The following is an 18,313-nucleotide window of genomic DNA, read 5'->3' as shown; positions in this document are numbered from 1 at the left end:
AAATGGGACAGCTAAAGTTTATCTGAGTATGGTTTTCATTAAGACCTTCCTATCCTTGGGCCATGATGTTGTCATAATTGGCACCAATAGATTTTTTTAATACCTGAAACATCAAGTATCTCACAGCTAGTACATTAGCTTTGTACATCAGCTAGTACATTCATTAGCTTTGTTTCTTTTTTTGAACCTTAACTAGCACTTTTCTGTCTTTTAAGACCTATACCCATCAATCTATCCATTAATTCTACTTAGCACAAAATGTACTAATTAGAGGTAGAAAGTCTTTCTAGAAGCAGCATGTTCTATAATTCAAAGATGGACCAATGTTGTATTTCCTTTATATAAAATATAGGCAAGATGTAGCCTTTCAGATGTTACTACGCAACTATTTTCATCATTAATGCTTGTTGTAATAGCTAGTACTGGTGTGAACTGATACGTGTTTTTTTTTTAAAAAAAGCCATGTTGACTATTGGAATTTGAAGAAAGATACAAATATGATAAAGTTGCAACAGAAAAAAAATTCCAGACTACTTTATTCTAGCCCTTAGGCTTTGCTTTGTACAGTGGATATTTAGAGATTATTTTAGGTCATTAGATTAAACCGAGTTGGCCAGCTCCTAACTATGCAAACAAGAAATTTCAGAATACTTTTTACTACATTCCCTTCCTAACTATGTAAAGAATGTAAGTAAGTCATACGCAATTGTGCATTCTATTCACAATTTGTGGATATGGTATCATCCCTTGATGCCATACTGAAAGTTAGGTGAATAGAACAATCCTTATCAAAATGTTAATTACTTTTCAGTTGATTTTCAGCTCCCTTTTACCTTGTTAAATGTATAGTTGTGGCAAATATACTCAGTTTTACAACTGTGCACTGGACTTGAAGAGGAAAAGGTACTTTTGCCTTGCCTGCAATTTCCTACACCCAAAATGACTTTTAGCTGGGACAGCTGCATGTTCCTTACACAAGGCACAGAGTAGTACATTCACAGCCCTGCCTGCTGCAATTTACACTTGCTTTCAACTCTTTAAAGTAATTGTACCTTCTGTAAAGAGTGTAAAGCATACTTCTAGATGTACAACCATTTCAAAGCAAAGAATCTATGTCTATGTGTAATATATTGACATGATTTACAAACATCAGATTTCAGAAGGATCAATGAAATTGATCAAACTGGTCAAAATTCTATATTTACCATTTATTTATATTCAGTGTTACCTGTGCATAAGGGATCATTTAACACTAGGACTCATCTCTATTTTCATGTTGATATTTTCTTTCGATATCCAATTTTTGGCAGACTGCTTCTATGATTTATTTCCTAGAAGCTAGTATTTCTTTGAATCTAGTAATGATCATGTCTAAACTAAGGACACTTCTCTTGTCATTGGAATGATTTCAAAATATGTAGCATCTATTTTCCAGAGGTAAAAAAAAGTCTGTAGTGGAGAGAGAATAATAAGGAAAATCTAGATTCTTATTCATGGTAGCTCACTGAGTGATATTACACCAGTTGCTCAGCCCAGCCTACCTCACTGGATTGTTCTGACTGAAAAGAAAAGGTAAAAAATATCATGTTCTTTGACAAATACATAACCTAGAAATAAAATGTCATTTGGAAGGAAATTTTAATAATAGTAGAAAAAAATGTTATTATTACTTACTCATATGATAGCTGTGAATGACCAAGCAATATAGCTTTGAGCTAATAACTGAAGTTACCAGATTTAAAATACTTGAAACTGCAAAGCTATCTCCCACACTTCCACTGCTATGTTGCCATTGCAGCATTATGTTCATTCTGCAACCACTGATTATAGAACACATGTGAACTCTATGAATATGTGAACACATACTGTATTCCTTAATTATATTATGTTTTATAAGCCAATACAATATGCATGCTTACTAAGCAGCAGTTGTGTTTGGAAAAAAAATACTGAAAAAGTGCTGGTGCAAATCAAAGCAAAATAAACCCTAGTCAAAATCCTACATAGGTTTGACTGAGTTTTACTTAACTGGTTAATATTCATACAAAATGGGGGGAAAACAGTGAAAAACAAAATGAAGAGAAACAAAATGCATGGGAGGGGACTGAAGTAGCTTAGGAAAGAAATGTCTTTTACTTGTCTCAGAATATTGGTATAAGAAATTGCTTTAATGTGTTTATGGAAAGAAATTGCTATAGAAGTTATTTCAAGAAACCATGATTCTATAAATCTGATTTGCATGTGTCTTTCTCTGGACTGCACCCAAACTGAAACTTGAAGTGATCAAGAGCCAATTCATGCAGTATATATTCAGCTTTGCAATAAGACCTCCTTTGGATCAATCCCAAATAGAAGCATCTGATGCCTTCTGTTACCTTTTGGAGAAGCTCTTATTACACTTTCCAATGCAAGCTGAAAGGGGAATTCAGACTAGCACAAATGAGATTTATTCTGTTAACATTAAGTGTTCTGGATGAGGCAAGATGAGATACTATATATAGGCAAGAGGAAGATGTACAAGAAGAAACTTGCAGCCAATTCTGATATTTTCTAAACATGCTGAAATCACTGGTGTTTATTTATTTATGATTTTCTCCATTCATTTCTTACACATTTCAATTATACCCTTATTTTAAATGGCATCTTTATAGTGTTAGCAGAAAATAATTTTGTGCATCAATGAGACTTCTTTGAAAGCACAACACATAGACAGACTCAACCATAATTTCAAGTGGGAAACTGAGCATCCTTTCCAAGGTAAAATAATAAAGACAAGATATAAATCACAAAAACTAGAAAATTCCTGGAAGCTTGACATTTAAAAAAAGCAGCCCTCAATGGACACATAGTAATAAACCACATTTACATACCACTCAAAAGAAAAAAGTCAAGAAGAAAACAACACAACCTCTCCAGTAGTCAACACCCAGATAACCAGGGATTAACACCAAATAAACAAGCAGAAAACAATGCCCTAATCAAGGAACTACCAAGGAGAAAATAACATCCCTACAAAAACTGGCAAGGCAAGCTACTATGTATAAACAGAGAGTAAACTGCATGCTAATAAGCACTCATAATGTTACCTAGTTGGATAGGTCTGCAAACAAACACAAGCTGAGAGAGCACCAAGGGCATCACAGCTTAACACTGACCATTTTCTTCCATTGGAAATGTGTTTGTAAAACATTAGAGGTAGGTGATATGAGACTAATAATCTTAGCATTTATTTATGATGTACAAAGGACTTAAAGGTTTACATCAAAATACATATGGAGGCACACCTTTCTTCAACCTGGTACAGAATAAAATGGTCACTTTTATTAAAAAATAAATGAGATGGCACTGAACACACTTCAGGTGACAAAATGAAGAGCTAGTCTATTTGCATTGAACTCTAAATGCTTAAAGAACTGGCTTTATATGCCAACAGATCACCAGCTGACCCTAGTAACTAAAACCAAATCACTTTTGTCTCTCCTGTTTGCTCATCCTCCCTCTGGTATCTTACTAGACCAGAAGTAATAAATAAACAAGCCTCAACAAGCAATAATTTCAGGGTTTGTTGGTGCTGTTGCAAGACCAAATGAAACCAGATGCTGCCAAGAAGGGTTTGGGTGAGTAAGCAAATAGTTAGCCACTTATATCTTTCAGACATTTCTTGATGCATGGAACCTCTTATAAAAGCCTCAATGTGGAATGGGCTTTTTAATCAACAAATTATTGATTAGGACCTAGAAGGCAAGTCTACAGTGTGGACACCATAAATGACATAGGTGGGCACAACTAGACATCTCGATCTTGAGCAGAAGGGATCTAACAAAACTGTTGGCCAAAGGAGGAAAGATTTTGGGGTTCTCCAAAATTATTTTTATCCCATCCCAGATCTACACTGTATATACATAATCTTTGGAAGAATTGGATTCAAACAAGAGATATACCTCTTGACCCTAGGTAATTAAACACTTTAAAAAAAAATGTGCCCCCCAATTCTAGTGACCAAATATAACTGGAGCAACTGGGAGGGAGGGGACAGAGGTGTTGATCACACTACTGGATGTGTATCTTCTTCCATTAGGCAGGAACCAACCAGCTCTCTGTTCTCTAGTTTGCATCTCGCGGCATGTTATAAAAAATCTAGCAGCCTTCTTGAAGGAAAGCAAGACTGATTCTAATCACTCCCTGGATAGAGAGTTACTTGAGACTGAGAGGAAACTTATTCTGTGAACACCTACTTTGGAATGTTCCATTGAAACTTTATAATTTATATGCAAAGTCACAAATGTGCACACATGGAAGTGGCATTGAAATATAAACTAGTCACTGACATATGAAATAGATAGTCAAGTATTGCAAATCAGAGGGCAACTCTACAGATAATGATAAAGCGAGTTCCAGATATCTCTCACTGGTATTTGACAAACCATCGTTTCTCCATCCCTAACGTACATAATCCATCAGCACAAAGGATACTTCAGAGTCTAAGAACAGAGCTTTTGTGTCTTTATATTCGGTCACTAGCCAACATACACATGATAGCCAGAGAGATTAAACAGAATCACATTCAAACACATACGGGAAATAGAAGCAAAAAATCTTTACAGTGAAGGAATTACTGTCCTATCCTGGAAATCTTTCCCTGCAGATTAAATTATTCTAACCCAGGTGTTCAGCAATGCGGACATAGGCAACTATTCTTCCACTACTAAGAGCATAATTCTGCTCCTGATAAAACTATTAATCCTGCAACATTTTACAGATGAAAAGGAGGACATTCCTATGGACTGCTGTAGCAAAGATCCGTTTTCTCCTCAAGGATCAGACTGGGGCTTTAAAACAGTCACGCACCGAGAGGATGTCCTCATTTAAAAGCTAAGTTTGCGTCTGTGTGATTTCTCTTGCTTTATTTCTAACTTTATTTCTTATAAAAGTCTGCCGAATGAATTGCAAGCGTTAACTGTAGGCGTCCTAACCCCGATAGGCACGGATCACGCCGCACGCTTTCAGATAAAATATATTCGGGAGAATATATCAGGTGTGGAACATCGCTTCGCCCGAGCGCCAAGTGACCCTTCAGCCGCCCGGACGCGTGCGGGCAAGGGCAGTTCACACGGGCGCCTTAATACCCGTTCCAATCCCGGCAAGAAATGACAGCCGGCGCGAAGATCCCCGCCTCACCTTGCCTGCAGTCACAGTAGCCCCAGTCAACCCTGCCGCGGTTGTTCCGGTAGAAGCACCAGGGCCTGCTCCTGCCGTCCGGGTTTCTGCAAAAGTTGCGTTGCCCGCGCAGCCCTTTGCCTTGCGGCGTCCGCTCCAGAAAAGTGGGCACCTCCGCCCAGGGCAAGCAACCTGCGCCGAACTCCGTCACGTTGACGAAGCGCCCGCCGTTTCTCGGGCAGCCGCCCCCGCCGGCGGGCTGCTGAGGCTGGCGCGGCGGCGGCTTTGGGGCCGGGCCCCGAGGAGCGGCCGAAATAGAAGACGGAGAAGCGAAGCGGCTGGCCGCCGAGCTGCCGACTTCGGAAAGCTGCCCGACCAGCAGGAGCGCCGCGGCCAGAAAGAGACGGGCGAAAGTCATGCTGCCAGCTGCGCGCGGTTCGCTCCATCGCCCCTCAGCTGCCGAGCCCGGCCGGGAAGGAGGAGGGCGGAGCCGCACCTCCCGCCGGGTGAACGCGCAGCTCCTCGCCCCCGCCTTCGCTCTCGCTCTCCCAGCTCGCAGCCCCCTCCCGCCGCCGCCTCCGCCGCCGCCTCCTTCCCGGCGCTCTTTCGACTCTTCGGCTCCGCTGCAGCCGGAAAGGAGGGGGCGCTTCGCTTTCAGCGCTCGGCGCTCTCCATCCTCCTAAGGCAGCTGCGCTTGAGGGGCGTAGGCAGCGCTCCCCCCACCAGGGCTTATGCGCCGGGCAAGCTGAGCCCCCCCAACTCGCGGCAGCGGCAGGGTGGGGTGTGGGGGGTGTCCTTTTTAATTCCGATTGTCCGGATTGTTTAGGACGGTTAAATTAACCGTGGGCAAGCCAGTCCGGTGAGCTCGGTTAACGTTTGCTTGCTTTCTTCCCCCCCCCCTCCCGTTCGTTCCGTTTTTCTCTTTCGCAGCCCAGCTCTTCGCAGATAACTCCGGACAGGTAGAAGAAATTCAGCCGGCACAGCCCAGCCACCCTTCTCTTAAAATCCTACATGGTCAGTGCTTTTTTTGTAAAAAGAAAAAGGTGCCGGAACTCACACATGTCATACAACCTGCCTTGCCTACCCTACAAAGTTCCATCCAAAAAAGGTGCCGGAACTCCATTCTGAGCGTTCTATGACAAAAAAAAGCCCTGTACATGGTTATTTATTTAGCGTATGGCTGGTCGCGCACAGAATTAAAAGCACTTCATATTTACAAGTTAGAACAGTTAAAACAATTTTATTTAAAAAAAGAAGCGATTATAAAACCTAAGAGGAAAACAGAAATAACATTTCAAAGTTTAATGTCGAGTTTGGAGATCTAGTCAGTAGCTGCCGTTGTTACGCAGAGGAAGTCCTTAAAATACATGGTTTGGAAATGCGTGGGGGTGGGGGTTGGTTGGTTAGTTGGTTACGGAGCGCACTTAGGGAAGAAGCAAACGCGTTGCAGGCGCTCAGGAACCAGGCTTCGTGAGTCCCGACAGCGGAGGAGAAACGAGGACTCTCCGGGCCCCCGCCGAAGCCCAGGGTGAAAGACAACAGACCCAGAACCTGAGCGGAGGATTTGCTTGGCCTCCGGGGCTACTACCTGGAGCCTCGAGAGCTTGGAATTGGAGCGATAGGGCGCCGCGAACCGACAGAAGCAGCGCGTTTCAATTCTCCAGAAGCTGCATTTTTGGCACACGGGTCTTCATCCTCTTCTGACCAGAGAGCTTATTACTGAGGGCGTCGGAACGCGCGCCAGTGTCTTTTTCGCGGCAACCGGCTAAACAGGGCTGCGGGGGTGTTTTGTTTTGTTTTGGTTTGGTTTTGATTTTTTGCGAACGGGAGCCCGAGTAGCGGTGCTCGTCGCTTACACTCCAAGGGAAGACGGGAGTTGCCGGCCGTTCATAAGAAACAGCCCCGACCCAGGATTTTGAAAGGAGAGCTGTTCTGCCTCCCGTCTTTCGGTGGCTTGCATTCGCAGACCTTGACTCCCAAAGTCAGGCAGTGAAGAATGTTGGAGGCACCTGTCTGGTGAATCAGGTTTAGTGTTCCCTGGGAACTCAGAACAAGGTTGATTCAGTAAAATGCGGGTACTGATGAAGTTGGGGAAATTCACACATCCCGTCTCCAGGAACTATATGAAATAGACACCTTGACCTAAGAGGAGTTAGGTGGCAAATCTACTACAATTAATGGAACAGTGCCACCTTTGCCCAAGGCCAGGGGTGGGGAACCTTGTCTCTTTTATGACTTGTGGACTTCAACTCCCACAAGTTGGAGTCCACAAATCATAAAAGAGCCAAGGTTCCCCACCACTGCCCAAGGCTGAATGGACAGAAAACAACTGGCCTGACATGGGCTGTCTGCACAAGTACTTTGGTCCTGCTTCTGTTTACTCTGTTTCCAGGTCACATGACTTTCCTCCGGGGTAATGGGTGACATACCTAATAGATTATCGCTTCGTTCTGGGCCCAGTGCTCTTCAACATCTTCATCAACGATTTGGATGAGGGGATAGATGGGGAACTCATCAAATTTGCAGATGACACCAAGCTGGCAGGAATAGCCAATACTCCAGAAGATAGGCTTAAGATACAGTAGGATCTGGACAGACTCGAACACTGGGCACTATCTAACAAAATGAAATTCAATGGTGAAAAAAGTAAGGTTCTACATTTAGGCAGGAAAAATCAAATGCACAGGTATAGTATAGGTGGTACCTTGCTCGATAGTAGTAACTGTGAGAGGGATCTCGGAGTCTTAGTAGACAATCACTTCAATATGAGCCAGCAGTGTGCTGCAGCTGCCAAAAAAGCCAACACAGTGCTAGGCTGCATTAACAGAGGGATAGAATCAAGATCAAGTGAAGTACTAATACCACTTTACAATGCCTTGGTAAGGCCACACCTGGAATACTGCATCCAGTTTTGGTCACCACGATGTAAAAAAGATGTCGAGACTCTAGAAAGAGTACAGAGAAGAGCAACAAAGATGATTGGGGGACTGGAGGCTAAAACATATAGGGAACGGTTGCTGGAATTGGGTATGTGTAGTTTAATGAAGAGAAGGGTGAGGGGTGACATGATAGCAGTGTTCCAATATCTCAGGGGCTGCCACAAAGAAGAGGGAGCCAAGCTATTCTCCAAAGCACCTGAAAGCAGGACAAGAAGCAATGGATGGAAACTAGTCAAGGAGAGAAGCAACCTAAAACTAAGGAGAAACTTCCTGACAGAACTAACCAGTGGAACAACCTGCCTCCAGAAGTGGTGAATGCTCCAACACTGGAAGTTTTTAAGAAGAGACTGGACAGCCATTTGTCTGAAATGGTATAGGGTTTCCTGCCTTAGCAGGGGGTTGGACTAGATGACCTCCAAGGTCCCTTCCAAATAATAATAATAATAATAATAATAATAATAATAATAATAATAATAATAATAATAATAATAATAATTATAATTATTATTATTATTATTATTATTATTATTATTATTATTATTATTATTATTATTATTATTATTTGGAAGGGACCTTGGAGGTCATCTAGTCCAACCCCCTGCTAAGGCAGGAAACCCTATACCATTTCAGACAAATGGCTGTCCAGTCTCTTCTTAAAAACTTCCAGTGTTGGAGCATTCACCACTTCTGGAGGCAGGTTGTTCCACTGGTTAGTTCTGTCAGGAAGTTTCTCCTTAGTTTTAGGTTGCTTCTCTCCTTGACTAGTTTCCATCCATTGCTTCTTGTCCTGCTTTCAGGTGCTTTGGAGAATTATTATTATTATTATTATTATTATTATTATTATTATTATTATTATTATTATTATTATTATTATTATTATTATTATTATTATTATTCGTAAGGCTATATTTTGAGGACCCAGCAGAATGAGGTTGCTTGGGCATGTTTATATTGTGTGTAGGTTGAAGTGGGGAAATTCCAAAGAGGTTTCATAGCTTTTGCTTTATTCATGGCTACTTTCACTGGACCAGTAATTACAAACTTTCAAAATGTTCATATATAGTTTTTTAATTATTTTTTCCATATAGGCAGTCCTTGTTTAGCAACTCACAGAGCACCAAAAACTCTGTATGTTATAGCTTTCACTTTTCCCAAGCAAAAATGTGCAAAACTGTTTGATAAACACACATGCTAACATTCATTTATGCAAAATTATAACTGATCCATAAAGCTGATATGAACCAAAAATACTACAGACATGAGGAAAACTTGCAATGTATACAAAGTATGTATATTAAATTTACAATGGGAAAGCTTTTACTGAATTTGTTTTTGCAGATACATGTAGGCAAAACATTTTCCTTTTGGGCTTGGTGAGCACACTTGTTTTCAAATACTTGAAACAACCGTGCTGAGCACACTTGGAATATTGCATTCAGTTTTGATATAAAAAAGAAGTTGATATTCTAGAAAGTGTGCAGAGAAGAGCAATGAAGATGATTAGGGATCCGGAGACTAAAACATTTGAAGAATGGTTGCAGGAACTGGGACTCTAGTTTAATGAAAAGAAAGAATAGGGGTGACATAATAGTGTTCCAATATCTGAGGGCCTGCCACAAAGAAGGGGTCAACCTATTCTCCAAAGCCCCTTAAAGGTAGGACAAGGAAACATCAAAGAGATAACCAACCCTAGAACTAAGGAGAAATTTCCTGGCAGAACAATTCATCAGTGGAATGACTTGCCTCCAGAAGTCACGGGTGCTCCAATACTGGAGGTTTTTAAGAAGAAATTGGACAATCATTTGTTCAATCTTGAGCAGGGGTTTGTTTGGTTTAGAAGACCTCCAAGATCCCTTCCAACACCTGTATACTGTCAAATAATTATGTGTATTGTATGTTAGTGTCTGGGTTAAATGGAAGAAAGTTTACTATTAACTGAGCATTGCCAATTGCCACAGAACATATTAAATATTCAAATGGTTAAAAACTGAAAAATGAACTATCGTTGTAATTTTAAGATATATTGATTGTTCAATTTTTCTTATTTTCCAAGTAATCTCTCTTTTGTTATCAAATTGCGGACTCCTAACAAAGGCCACATAGCTCTGAGTAAAGCCAGTGTCAATGAACAGGATGTACTTCTCACAGTTCTTTTTTAAATTTGAGACTGTAATCTTTATTTATTTCAGACAATTCAGTCTTTCATTTAGTGAAGATTTCATGTTCCTTTCAAAGAAGCTTCAAAAGTCAGTTGACATAAATGGAACTTCTTCAGCATTTGCAAGCTACCACCATCCACAAAAAGGGAATTTTCACAACTTGCATGCCACTTTTATGTAGATGTTTTAAGCTGTTCATGTTCATTCAGATACTCTTTCAAAGCTGTCCATTCCATCTCCTTTTATTTTTTTAGTATAAAGAACCAAGAAAGAATTGTAATAGGTCATCACCATCTTGTGGTCTGAACGGAGCATTGCAGTTCCACCCCCACTTTTGAATATTTGCAGTCTTAGTGGTTTTAGTATTTTTTCTTTTTATAAAATAAAAATTGATGTTTTAAATCACTGAGATTGCTTTATATATTAATTTTCATTTTCTAAATGTTTATCCTTTTACCTACCAGAAGGGAGGTACAAATTGTGGGAGCCCTCTGTCTCTAACAGACAGAAATAAGAAAAAAGATGACAGATGAAACACCTCCTGGTAGTAAACAGGCAAGGCTAGAGCCATAAACCCAGAGACCTCTGGGAGAAGAGATACAGCCTTTCTTATTACACTTGTCATAAAACAAATTTCCATCCTGATCAATGTCAGTGTCTTTTTTAATAATAATTTTATTAAGCATTACAATCAAAAAGCTAAAAATAATGCTAATTAAAAAAGAAAAAGTGTAAAAGAAAAATAGAAAGAAAACAAGCAATACAATAAATAAAAAAGGAAAATGACTTCCCCCTTCATCGCAACAAGTATAAACAATTGTAGTAACATATTACCTTTGCTTAAAATGAACAAATGATCTCTTCTTCCCATATCTTTTATCTATAAACAAATCTTCGAAACTTCATTGTTCAATCTTGATCAGCAAAAGACCATTAAGAGTTACCAGAGATATTTCTATATTCACCTTGATCAAATAAACCAACTTCATATTGTTTTACTTTTAAACATTTTGATCTTTTATCCTTTCAAATAACATTGTAGAACAGACATGTCAAACACAAGGCTCGGGGGCCAGATCCGGCCCGCAAAGTGGTTTCATGCGGCCCGCGAAGCCCTCCTGGAAACAGTGAGGGAACCGCCCCCACTGCCTTGGCCCTGGCCCAGAGACCCTCCTTCTGCCAGAGACCCTCAGATCTGTCCCACTCCTGCCCAGGCCCCCATAGGCACCCTTGATGCGAACAATGTAGAGCTGGCCACGCCCACCCAGTAGGCCACACCCACCCTGGCCATACCCACCCGGCCCCCTGAGGGCAACCGCAATGCTGATGTGGCCCTCAGTGAAATTGAGTTTGACACCCCTGTTCTAGAACTTAATTTTTTATTTGTTTCTTTTTACAAAATTCTTCAAAACTTTAAGAAATCTCTTTTACAAACTTGGTTTCAGTATGGGCAGTTGCAAGCAAGATGGAAAGAAGATCAGAAAGTTGGTATTTCAATAACTGATGGAAATTTGGTAAAACAAAGTCAAACATTTGGAGTTTTATGAAGAAGAATTTTGAAAATATGGAGGTTGGGCAGAGTTTTATAAATGGTTTAAACGCAATCTATTCTGAGCAAAAAGCAAAAATCATAGTTAATAATGTGGTGTCAGAGGAAATTAGAATTGAAAAGGGTACCAGGCAAGGGTGCCCGCTCTCCCCTCTGTTGTTTATTACGGTTCTGGAAGTCTTGCTGAATATGATAAGGAAAGAGGAAAGTGTGAAAGGGATTGTAGTGGGCTCGAAACAATATAAGCTAAAAGCCTTTGCTGATGATTAGGTGTTAACATTACAAGATCCAGAGACCAGTGCAATTAAAGCACTGGAAATAATACAAGAGTTCGGACATGTTGCAGGTTTTAAATTGAATAAGAGTAAAACCAAAGTTTTAGGGAAAAACCTGTCATTAGAGGAAAAAAATAAGTTACAGGAAGCCACTGGTTTGATGTTTGCAAAAAAGGTGAAGTATCTGGGTGTAAATATGATGGCAAAAAATTTGAATTTGTATAAAGATAATTATGACAAAATGTGGAATGAAATTAAGAGAGATCTAGATATCTGGACAAATTTGAAATTGTCTTTGATGGGCCGAATCTCAGTTGTTAAGATTGCCAAAAATGTTGTTTCTATTTCAAGTACTTCCAATTATTGAAAAGTTGAATTGTTTTAAAGAATGGCAAAAGGTATTATCGAAATTTATCTGGCAGGGGAAAAAACCTAGAATTAAGTTCAAGTTATTAACAGATTCAAAAGATAGAGGGGGCTTCTCCCTGCCAGATTTGAAACTTTATTTTGAAGCTGCTGCTTTTTGCTGGTTGAGAGATTGGTTTGTGTTAGAGAATACAGATGTATTAGATTTGGAAGGTTTTGACAATGTATTTGGATGGCATGCATATTTATGGTACGATAAGATAAAGGTCCACAAAGGCTTTAAAAATCATATAATTAGAAAGTCATTGATTAATGTGTGGATGAGATATAAAGACCTGTTGGAAAGTAAAACACCCAGGTGGATTTCGCCACTAGAGGCTAAGACTCAGAAAAGGTCAAATATGGAAACCAAGTGGCTGAAATATAAGGATATATTGATACAAGAAGGAGACCAATTTAAGATAAAAACATATGAGCAGTTGAAAGATAATGTTGATGATTGGTTTCAATATTACCAAATGAATGAAGTGTATAAAATGGATAAAAAAGAGGTTTTCAAATAGAGAAATCCAAATTGGAAACGTTACTGATAGATACAAAATTAAAGAATCTTTCCAAGATGTATAATTTATTGCTGGAGTGGCACACAGAAGATGAACAAGTGAAATCAGTGATGATCGATTGGGGTAATGATGTGGGGCATAACATTATGATGGAGGACTGGGAGAGGATGTGGGAAAGGGTATTAAGTTCACAGCATGTAATGTTTTGAAAGAAAATATGATGAAGATGATGTATAGGTGGTATTTAACACCGGTTAAACTTGCTAAAATTTATCATACATATGATAATAAATGCTGGAAATGTAAAGCTGTAGAAGGAACCTTTTACCACATGTGGTGGACTTGCCCCATAGTAAAAGACTTCTGGGAAAAGATTTATAATGAATTAAAGAAAGTTTTGAAAAATACATTTATTAAGAAACCAGAAGCCTTCTTATTGGGTATAGTCAGAAAAGAAATTCCCAAAAAAGATGTTACTTTCTTTCTGTATGGCACAACAGCAGCGAGAATTTGGATAGCTAAGAATTGGAAGACACAAGAAATACCAACGGTGGAAGAATGGCAGATGAAAATGATGGACTATATGGAACTCGCTGAACTGACAGGGAAAATCCGTGACCAGGGAGAAGAGTCGGTGGAAGAAGATTGGAAAAAATTCAAGGATTATTTGAAGAAATATTGCTATACTCTGTGGGCGCTCCGGCATTATGGAACCAACTGCCGGTAGAGCTCCGGACGGCATCAGACCTCCGAACTTTCCGTCGTGGCCTGAAGACCCACCTATTTGAAATGGCTGGTCTGGCCTGACGGGGGATTATGGGTTTTAATTTGTTGTTTTAGATTTGTATTACTGTTTTAATTGGGCATGGGTTTAATCTTTTTTAATTTTTGTATTGTCTTTTTTATATATGCCCTGTGAACCGCCCTGAGTCCCTACCAAGGAGAAGGGCGGTATACAAATTAAATAAAACTTAAACTTAAATAAACTATACCAACTAGTTTGAAATGGACTTGGAGGTGTTTATAGGTTGTAGTTTTAGAATTTAAAGTTTAGTATTAAGGATATTATGAAATAATGATTGTTAAATGATAAGAAATTAAATATAGGTAGATATTAAATATAATTTAAAATTATGACTCTTTATTAGACACAGTTATTTAGTGCAAAGGAATAAAAGAAATATTAATTTTGGAAGCCTTCTGGATTCCTTTCCACCACTCTCCACTATGAGTTGCTTTTTCTTTTTCCCCAGCAACACTAGATGTACACGTCAGCCTGCGATGAAAATTACTGAAAGAGACCAGATCTTGTGTTTGCAATCCCTAACCAGAGGATATATAGTAACTTCAAAGTTACAATTACAATTGTGCAATCCTAAACATGTTTATACTGGTTTAAATCCTAGTAAGATAAGGTAGGAATGGAATCTTGTTACACTGCAACCCTAGATATTAATCAGAGAATACGCTCCAGGAAACATAATGGAACTTTCTCCTAAGTAGATAAACAAGATATTAACAATAATACTATGTATGTTTGTTTTCAAAGAATTTTGAACTTTATATGCTCTGGTAAGAAAAATTATATCTGGTTATTTTTAAGAGAAGAAAATTAAACCATTTTCATGTCTTTTATTTATGGCAAGATATACTTGGGGGTTAGTGTTTATTTGTACCAAAAATAATTCAGTGCAGATTTGTTAGGAAAAATGTATTGAGTTCACATTTTCTATTGTCATGAACTGGGGAGGGGGAGGGGCAGGGAAAATGCCTTCTATGAAACATGAGTAAAATTAGAAAGCAAGATTCTTCCATGGCCAGTAAGAGACCCATAGCATCACACAGCTTTTTTACATAGTCCTAATATAGAAGAATTCCACATAAAATCTCTCATTCATTGGTTCAGAAAAAATATGTATTGGAAAATGTGAGTATGAAGAAGGGATTCAATCACTGCAATTGTGTTTCCACCTTATTCAATTACAGCAAAGACCCCAGAGATGTAGTTTGAGATGAACATTCTCCATATGGTGTTTCAACAGCAACAGTGATACATTTGTTATGGAGGAAGGATTAAACCATAGAATGGTATGTTAAAAACATGAACTTTGAAAAATCACATTACAATGTTTGAGATTTTGATCTCAATGGTCTCACAAACAGGAGCATGAATCTATGTCGTTGACAGATGATTATATTTTTCCTCAGCAATTTCTTGTGCCTCCTAACACTGGTTCTTGAAGACATTTTGGAAGAGTAAGGGCATGGGTAAGAGAATGACAGAATATGTTTTTTGATACTTTGGGGGCTCCACTGAATTTTTTTTTTTTTGGTGAAGAAACAGTAACACAGTAGATGGGACAATGATACAGAATGGCCAGTACAAAATCACTCAGATGGGCTTGGTCAGGACTGTCAGGAATATTCTAGTTAGGGAGAGGTTTTTTATTTTATAATCTATGTTAAGCTTGCAATAGGGCTTACAGTATCTTGAAAGGGCAGAAAACCCTGTTGCAAATTTTCAGGATGTCTACAAAAAGGTGACTGGGATTTTGCATGTATCCCTTGTAACCACAGCTTCTCAATCTTTGAGTTGGTCCAAACTTAGTTACAGTAGGAGTTGACCAGTGAAGTCTCCAAAACCTGGATGATTAGAAAAGTGTTCTTTCATGGTAGTGGCATTTCAACTTTTTGAAGACAGTCTTGAGATAAATTTTGTCCTATTCAGTAAGCCAAATGCATTGGAATCGAAAAAAGAAAGGGCAACTTGCACTAAGTACAGTACTTAAAACCAGTATGAAGTTTAATTTTTCACATAACAGGAATATCAAGCATTTACTAATAGATATGTAATCAGACACTTATGTATCTGGCTATTGCTGATATCACTGTTTTTCATATTTTATTTTACTTTAAATGCTATTGCTTTTGCTATATCATCAGCTTTTATGTAAAAGATGCATTTTCACCTTAGAAAAGCTGTTCTATACTTGCTAAAATATTAATAATTTTATAGTATTTGCTTAAAACACATACTGCTAATCTTCATTGGAATTTCTGATTAAAAGGCATTCTTACATTACTTCTCTTTGTAGTTTAAATAACGTTATGCAGTTATTAAGAGCTGATTCTGCAGTAACTTAAGATTGGTACTTATAAAAATATTATAGTTAAATATTAGTTGAACTGAAGGTACGTATTTTTACAGAAAAGTGAAATATGATCAGTTACCCAAAAATGCCTATTTTTGTAATCAGTTTGAAATTTAAGATTAAGAGATTAAAAATAACAATGAAAGCAATGATCCATCTCACTTAAGTAAAAATAAAAATTGCTAGCTTTTGTTGGTTATTCCCCTATTGCTTGTTTGAAATTCCACATTATTAAAATACAGTTTTTCTGCAGACACTCATATAAAACGCTACTATAAAACTATGGCAAATATTTAAAGTGTATAGAAATAGTTGAACATAGATATAGACTTAAAGATATGCACTGTATTAAATAAATCTACATAGGTTCCGTTTGAAGGAAATGGGTTGGATTACTTACTTGTATATGTATTGCCATGAGTATAATCACATCCTCTTTCTGTTAATTAATGACAGCATTCACTACTGTCATTTGTCTCAGTGTCTAGTCTTTAAGTTAGAAATTTCTCTCACCCTTTGAAATGCAGTAACTCTGCTTTTCCAGGTTAAGACACCCAGATGTTTTCCAACAGCACAAGATGCTGATAAAGGGAAAGACTAACCACATCAGATAGGAAAGAAGGGGTACTGATATACTTACCAAGGAGGAGAACACAGTACAGCATCAAGATGATAGAACAGAACTAACACTCTAAACACCTAAATTTATGATACCAATACTTTCTGCTTACACAAAAGGGAAATGGTTGGTTCTTTAAACTACTATTGAAAATAGTGGAGATTATATACTAGTTCTGAAATTTGGTGTATCTTTGGTTTAGCCTTAGACCATTTACATATAAATTGTCAACTGCCGCATCAAATTCATTGGAGTTAATTTTTGAAGACTCTTCTTCTAAATAGGATTTTCAGACAGAAAAGGAAGACATACCCTTTTTTGTCTCCATGTCCTCTCTCTGGCAGACATAGCCTTAAAATTAAATACCAGTATTGCCTGGCTTTTCGAGAATCTAACAAGATTACTGAATAGCTTTTCTCCAACATGCAGTGCTTCCCTAATAAGTGCTAACGTTAAGTTAACAAATTCAGTGCTCTGATCTTAATTGATTGATTAGTACCCTCCTGTCTTGCACTGCCATCAGATTTTGAAAACACCTTAATTGGTTAAAGGCTTAATTGGTTAAAGGCTTTTCATTAACCAGCATGCTAGGCAATCAGTTGGCACTAGCCCATTCCTCTGAGTGTATGCTTCATTGTGTGCCTGTTTACTCACTTGTAATCCATTCCTCCCCAATGAATGTAACAAATATTAATAGCACAATAAGCATGCCCTCCTTTCTGATTGTCAGTGTCCTTCTTTGGACACTGGAAACCCTGCTTATAAAGTATTTTCTTGTATTATCCCTTTAAAGTTATTAATCCTTCTAAGAAATAGCTCTTTTATTCTACAGAAATTTGGCTAGAAATTTGGGTTTGGCTAGTCTAGAGGAAAAAAAGGAGTAGGGGGGACATGCTAGTATTTGAGAAATTGCCACAAAGAGTAGGGGGTCAATTTATTTTCCAAAGCATCAGAAGGCAGGACAAGAAAGAATGGGTGAAAACTATGTCACTGCACGTTTTTTTTTGTTCGTCAGAAAAGTTCATTTCTAACTGTACATTTCCCCTGCTCTCTGCACCTGTTGTGATAGCTTATCTGGTAACCATAGTGAATCCCATATGACTAGTTATGTTATGGTTTCAGTCTGTTTAGTGCACATGTCTAGAAAAGGTTCCCACAGTTATTTCTTTATTGTGTTTCACTTTGCTGTTACTGTCTGTTATGTTAGGATGTAGTTAGCTAGCTCTCTTTATAATATATATTTAGTTTTTATATTTTTGTAATTAAAAGGTATTTAGTAAGATTATGCGTCGTGTTTTATTGCCTTCCTGCATGCACATCATGCATTCTCTGAAGCACGGTCCTTCGCCCTCTACAAAGGTGATTTTTACCTTGACATTTTGGTAGCAGAGGATGGTTTGATTTATGTTTTTAGAGATGCATGTTTCTGCGGCTGTTATCAGTTAGTTAGTGCTAGCGAGGCAGCGGTGATTAACTGCTGAAACATGTCAGGAAGGAAGCCACGGCTGAAAAGGAGTCTGTTTGTTGGGCGTCT

General features: G+C 38.5%; 1 protein-coding gene across 1 annotated transcript in view; it reads right to left on the bottom strand.

Moving 5' to 3' along the window:
- PRSS12 (serine protease 12) overlaps window positions 1–5,612 on the bottom strand; it is a 49,506-nt gene extending 43,894 nt beyond the window's left edge. Inside the window, exon 1 of the mRNA XM_081332753.1 lies at window positions 5,179–5,612. Within this exon, the coding sequence (XP_081188879.1) occupies window positions 5,179–5,575 (397 nt within the window). The 5' untranslated portion in view covers window positions 5,576–5,612. The remainder of the gene's footprint in view (window positions 1–5,178) is intronic.
- Window positions 5,613–18,313: the final 12,701 nt, after the last annotated feature.

This window comes from Vipera berus, assembly GCF_964194415.1.
Source record: "Vipera berus genome assembly, chromosome: 7".
Lineage (NCBI taxonomy): Eukaryota > Metazoa > Chordata > Lepidosauria > Squamata > Viperidae > Vipera > Vipera berus.
This window is presented reverse-complemented; position numbering and strand designations above follow the sequence as displayed.